General features: G+C 34.7%; 1 protein-coding gene across 1 annotated transcript; it reads right to left on the bottom strand.

Annotated features, from left to right (window-relative positions):
* Nucleotides 1–3,057: 3,057 nt before the first annotated feature.
* On the bottom strand, nucleotides 3,058–6,438 carry LOC103448021 (uncharacterized). The gene is made up of 7 exons (XM_008387253.4): nucleotides 6,121–6,438; nucleotides 5,960–6,000; nucleotides 5,807–5,870; nucleotides 5,350–5,544; nucleotides 4,368–4,439; nucleotides 3,681–3,856; nucleotides 3,058–3,581 (listed from the first exon to the last, which is right to left on the bottom strand). The coding sequence occupies exons 1-7, from the start codon at nucleotides 6,256–6,258 to the stop codon at nucleotides 3,464–3,466; spliced, it is 804 nt and encodes a 267-aa protein (XP_008385475.1). The 5' UTR covers nucleotides 6,259–6,438; the 3' UTR covers nucleotides 3,058–3,463.
* Between the last annotated feature and the right edge of the window lie 491 nt (nucleotides 6,439–6,929).

Below are 6,929 nucleotides of genomic sequence, written 5' to 3'. Positions count from 1 at the left end.
AAACTAGTATCTAATTGGTCTTATCATCGATAATTATTTCCGAAAATAAGTAGTTCAGGAGTAAGGCGTTACGAATTATGCATCTTATGCCATATATATATATATATATATATATATATATTTAGGAATACTATGTCATGGTTGAATTTTGATTGCATCATGGTATATTCTTATGTATATTACTTGTACATAATCATTGTAAATGCTTGGAAGCGCGAAGGTGAACTCAAGACACCCAGGTAAGTTCTGGTAAGTTTATGGTATTAGTTGACATGATGGGGTTATGGCATGACTATATTATGTCTTAAACAACCCTGACACTGTCGTACTGGTTGCTCATGAATCGTACATGTTATGTGATGAGATATATATTCAGTCGTACAGGTCACAAGAGGTGACTCCGACTTATGTGATGAGATATATATTCAGTCGTACATGTCACAAGAGGTGAATCCGACTTATGAGCTAGCATATGTGATGATATATGTGATGAGATAACATATATTTATGATGAGATATGTGATGAGATGCTAGCATTCATGTAATGAGATGCCAACATATATGCGATGAGATATGTAATGAGATGCTAACATGTACGATGAGATATGTTACGAACTAGCATATATGATGAGATGCTAGCATATATTTATGATGAGATATGTGATGAGATGCTAGCATATATGTGATGATATATAATGAGATGCTAGCACATATTTATGATGAGATATGTGATGAGATGCTAGCATATATTTATGATGAGATATGTGATGAGATGCTAGCATATATGTGATGATATATAATGAGATGCTAGCATATATTTATGATGAGATATGTGATGAGATGCTAGCATATACGGGATGAGATATTGATTCAACCGTACATGATAGGTGGATCCGGCTAACATGCCATTTCCTATTGGTTTATTTCACCTGGGTTACTCATTCCTGTTAAGATATTTGACGTAGCATAACTGTGAGACTATTATTTTGGTTATGGTTTTGATTTATAGTCACGTATGTTATTTTCTGGGAAATTAAACAGGTATTATGGCGAGGGGCTACTATCTTTGGTAGTTGGAATTGGTTTGAAGTGTTTTATTTCACTCACTCACATTTTCTGTTTTTGTACCCCTCCAGGTTCTAGCAGCAGAGTTCCGTATCGACGAAGATTCGTGGCACTTTTCAGCACAGATGTCTTTTATGATGGTATAATCATTATCTTTTATGATGGTATAATCATTATCTCACCTTACTGTACTATACTTATGCTCTGTATCGTGCGTGAAATGTGTCCAGATCAGCTCACCGCGCACTCATGTACTTAAGTACTTTTATATTTTAATTTATTCACATTTTATATATTATCACACTTTATGGTTTCGTCACCTTCCAGGTGTCGCCCAGCACAACTTGATTCGGAGTCCTAGTGGACATTCCGGGTCGGGATGTGTCAAACTATTTATCAGCTCATACTCTTATCACAATATTTTATAATATTAACATAAAAATTAATATTAAACTGTAAAATTTTAAAATTTATAAAAAAATTCCACTTTTAATTCTAAACATTTCTCACACTTTTAACAGTAGATAAGAAGTGTTAAAATAATCAAAATGTGTTGGAAACAAGGTCTAAAATATCGATATTATCCCGATATTTCCATCGAAATTTATGTGTTTTTGAACTACTGATATTTCCGATATCATCGATATTTTAGACCTTGATAGGAACTTTATGTGGTACTAAGTCACTTATGTATCTTACCATGCAATATATGAAATGTAAAATATTGTACTAATTCATTATATATAAATGATTATGGTGTGTTTAAACTTCTTTCATTAATTATTACATATTTTCTATACTCACAATGTTTGCCAGCTCACTATATAATCAACTTAAATCAGTTAAATCCATCATGCAATGCATTTCCTTCCAATTTTTTGAGATAAACTAATAGATAATTGATTAAATAAAGTTTCAATAAAAATTTCCAAGTTTTTCTTACAATTTCCGTGGTTTTTATTTAATTTTTATCGATATCGATAATATTCCGATATTTCCATCAAAATTTTCGTGTTTTTAAACTACCGATATTTCTGATATCATTGATATTTTAGATTTTGGTTGGAAATTGCATGGCGGCTTTCCTAGCTCCAACAAAAAGACAAAGACAAGCTGGTAGGTTGACGCCTGTTGCTAAGCTATTCCATAGAAAATTGGATGACGTAAGCGATGTGATGTCAGAAAGCACATAGATTGGGACCCTCTTCATTTACCCATAAACTAAATGAAAATGGTAGTGATGGGATGCTCATTGTCATATTTATAAACGGTAGATGAATTTGAATGTAAAATTTAAGTACATATTTCAAAATTAGATTAATTAAACAGTGATAAATAGAGTGATGTTTATCATCATTATTTGAGAATGGTGAGTAAAAATATTTTCAAATAGAAATATTAAAGAGTTTATTTTCAATTACCAATCGACAAGTCACGTAACCTATAAAATATAATTAAAAATATGATTTCTAAAATCACACCAAACCAAAATGAAACGGTTGGGTCAACTGTCTTTTGTTTACTTTGGAACGAAGCTTTCTGTCAAGCAACGTGTTTATGTTTCTTTACCAACATAAATAAGATTAGTAAATAACCAAAATAAATTAAAGATTATTAACTTTGGAGAGAATAAGGATAAAATGAGAGTACTAACGGTAGTTTTCTTTGTAAATACAAATATTATGTTATCTCTAGCCAATGCCCAAATATGTGCAAAGTACGTCTATAGCAAGAGGGCTACATCCTAGTCCAGTGAGTAGGACTAGCTACAAGTAGTCCTCGGGTTTGCTACTTGTAGCCCTTCAGCGGGCTACGTTTAGCCCTTCGACAAAATTTTTGTGGAGCATACATGGACTTCCAATTTTTAGCTAAGATTTCAAAGTAAAAAAACTACATTTTAGAGTGCCAAAACATAGGTCTCCACTCTTTGGCCTTCCCAACTGTTGGCTTTTTTTTTGGCAACATCTTATGCAAATATTTATAAGAATCATATTTGGTAATCGAATATAAATCAATCAATGCTAAGACTATGTTTGAGGTGCTCAGGTTGCAACCCTTTAGTAAACTACATGAGTTAAATCGAAAATTTCAAGCTTTACGGACCAAAGAACTGAACAAAAACTCTTCACCTAATCTTAATCTCGACACATGACGAAGTTACTATGACAAAATCACTGCCAACTTCGATTTCTAAGTTGAACTGAAGCGTCCCCCGACCCTTCAAAAAGGGTTCAACTAAAGAAGTCAAATGCACTGGAATGCCAAATGTACATTTCAAAACTAAACACGAAATACAGTAATGTGGCATTATGAGTTAAATTGCTCGAGTCTAGTATCCTTGAATTATGAGCTCGTATCACCTGAAGATGTATATGTCAAGGGATGAGCTTCCACCGCCTTATTTCTCTTCCAAGAGCAGTTTCGTGCATGAAAGAAGGGATGACGATTCCTCTTCCGTAGCCAATCCAGTGCCTTGCCATCTTATTCTACCAAAATTATCGAGCAGGAATGTATACCTATTCAGTGGAAACATTAACAAGATACAACTAGTCAAAAAAATTATACCAACAATTCACAGAACCATTAAATTCACTGGCAATAGAAATCTTTCGTACCCGGTCAGAAGGTTCAGTATTTTAAGTTCTTTTCTGAAGTAATAATGGTCACCAAATGAATATACAATCTGCCTTTTAAGTTCAGTGCCTTCGTCATACTTTGGTTTCCTCATAATCCAAAGCAAAAGCTTCTTAATTGGACTCCGACATAATAACCATGAGTCTATTAATGATACCTGGAGGAAGGTTCATTAATTAAGTTATATGTAATGATAATGGTTAAACGGATTTCCAATTGATTTATTACTGAATCATACAAGAAAAAGAACAAGGTTGAATTTCCTTAGATTTTAATCACCACTACCCCAACAAAACACATGCACGCACGCGTGCCCCCACACACACAGTGTGCTATATGCATAAGCTAAATTTAGTTGAGGAAGAAATAACTATAGCACAAGTACATCCCCAAACAAAATCAAGGCAAGGGACCATGCTCCTCTTATGGCTCCTTCAATAGAAAAAACAAATAAAGCATAGAAGAAGAAATGTCACAGAAATGTTAGATGCACCCACTTCAAGTAATTAAGAGGGGTTACTTCACACTTGCATCACACTTTGCACGGAACTTTATCAAAAACTTTAAGAATTCCAGAAACGTGTTAGCTGCAAGCACAAATGGGTAAATACCTGCAGCTAAAAGCAGAAAGTTGAATAAATGATGAAGATTTATAAAACTACCTATACCTCATATAGTTGAACATCCCTTGAACCACTAAAAGCATCAAGAAAAGGGGCGCTCCAAGAATTAATCATTCCCTGTCAAGGAAAAAGAAACTAATTTTTGTAGCAACAACAGTAACAGAAAACCATAAATGCGATAACATAACAAGTTTAACGAACAATTTACATTCCATACCAAGAGCCAAACATAATGCATCCATGAAAAAGTACCAATACATAGTACAAAGTTGCCACCTAGCTTACATATTACCTAGATTGAATATTGGAAATGGAAAAAAGACACCACCCTGAGGTCAGTTGAACAATGTACACACGCTTGAGATGTGTAAGCACTAAATAAAGTTAATATCAATAAGGCAGTTCTAGTGGTTTCCCCTGCTAAAGGGATGACTTAAATGCATCTTTCGGCATATAGATCCACGAGTCAGTTGAGATGGATCTTCAGGATTACACTAATGAACAAATCTGCTTACCTAGGATAACAATCAATTGAATTTCCCTCTCCAAACCAAAAAAAATAATAGTGATCGGTTGTATCTGTCACCTCCCACGAACATCTTATGTTCTAAGGTTTACAAAGCAAATTCCATCTAAGGTGTGCCTCGCCATTATTCGATGGCTTTACAACTATCCAATCACGGACGATAGAAAGATTACCTTCACCTTCAATTCCTAGACATTGTCTTGCTATCATTATTATTATTGGAGATTTTTGTAAAAAAAAAGAAAAAAAAGACAGTATTACTCTTAATGTTCATAAGAGAATGAATAAATTGCAAAACATAATTCCATCCTTCTAGTTCCCTTTTCTCACATCACAGTCCTACTGGCCTTATTCTCACTGATAGAGAGGTCCTATACATATGTACACAGTAAAGAGTGCATAAGTCTTCTATAAGAATTCCTCAAGCATTGCAAATAATTCAAGACAGGGTTGTCCATTAGAAAGTATAAAAAATACTACAGCAATAACTCAATTGCATACCTGGGAGCTTGCTCGAAATGAAAGGCAAACTAAAGAAGCCTTGGGGGTTTCCAATTTGTTGGCTTCAGCGACATTTCCATTCCCATCGGAGCAAACGGGAAGCTTTAATATTTTTCCATCAGAGTAGTTCACTTCTAAGTCAGGAAACTTTACAGCTGCCGTTGCAGGAACTATGGTTTTATTTGCCACAGAAATCTACACACAGAATAGCTTTCTATAAAATCATACCCCATCAGCATGATTTAAAAAAGCATAAAGCTTCCTCCAAAAGGCTAATATTGCTATCAGTTAGTACTACTTACCACCCCAATTCCAAATTTTGAGATAAATCAAAAGGTATTCCTTTCGGCACGACAATGTACCGGGTTGATCATCCCAGCCCATAAATGAACCATGGATGCAAAATCACATTTAAAAGTAACAAACTTGCACCGGGTTGATCGTAGTGTTTCCTTACCTTCCCACCATGTTTTTTAAGCTCTGACATATCAGCAAAATATCCCCTATTCAACTCATCTGCACTGCCCTAAGTTATAGCAGTTCAATGCATTAATATTGATACATTGCCCCCCAAAAATTGAAAAGCAAATAAATTGGTACAAAAACTTACAGCCGGGCACGCTCTTTCTCTATAGCTGCTTTGCTTCCAAGCTGCAAATCAAATGGGGTTCACTAATTTCCATTAACAATACTGGGTTTTGGCTAATTTCGAAATAAATAAATAAATAATGCACTTTTGAATTGGTGGGAGTAAAATAAGAGATGGGGTACCTTGTAAATGTCGAAGAAACGATTGGAGCTTCTTTGAGCTAAGAAATGCTGGGAAGATGGAAGAAGATGCTGCTTCTTGCTCTCAATGGGCCTCAAGATTTGGGAAGCAAATATGGAAGCTCGGCTGAATCGGCTCATAATTTCGATCTCACTGGGAAAAACCCTAAATTCAAATTCAAAGATATGTAGGGTTTTTGCTCTTGTATCAGAATTTGTAACCTTGTGAACTTGTTACTTCTCCGAGCGTGTGTACCGCAGACGGTGGTGATTTGCAGGGGCTATAGGCTGGGCGGTGGGCCGAAGCTCACTCAAAATGATGGGCCTCTACTTGTTAAATTGGCTTTATATATGGATTAGGGATGCTTTTTTTTGCACCCATCAATTTGATCTATGCACCAAATACTTATTCTCCCTCTACAAGGGATAAAATTTGGCAATATAAAAGTATTTTCACATTTGGAAGAAAAAATTAAAAATGCTTTTGGATCTTAGAAGTGTTTTTTTTTCAGAGAAACACCTGTTAAGTGCTCTTTTTGAAAGCACTTTAATTTTTAACAAATTTTTTAATATTTTGCAATTTTAGTAAAATCACTTATGAGTATAATTCTAGAGAAGAAAATCCACTTTTAGTCCTCTATTGGTTGAGCCACTTAGTATGGTATTTTCCTTTGGGTTGAAACCCCTTATGCATTTTTATTATTTACCATTTTGTACTCGCTGCAGAGAGAAACCATTACTCATGCTTCGTTTGCATCGGTAGTGTTTCTTTTCGTTTATGTCAATACTTTTTAGGGCTTGTTGGAAGCTGT

The sequence above is a fragment of the Malus domestica genome, chromosome 11 (assembly GCF_042453785.1).
Source record: "Malus domestica chromosome 11, GDT2T_hap1".
Classification (NCBI taxonomy): Eukaryota; Viridiplantae; Streptophyta; class Magnoliopsida; order Rosales; family Rosaceae; genus Malus; species Malus domestica.
This window is presented reverse-complemented; position numbering and strand designations above follow the sequence as displayed.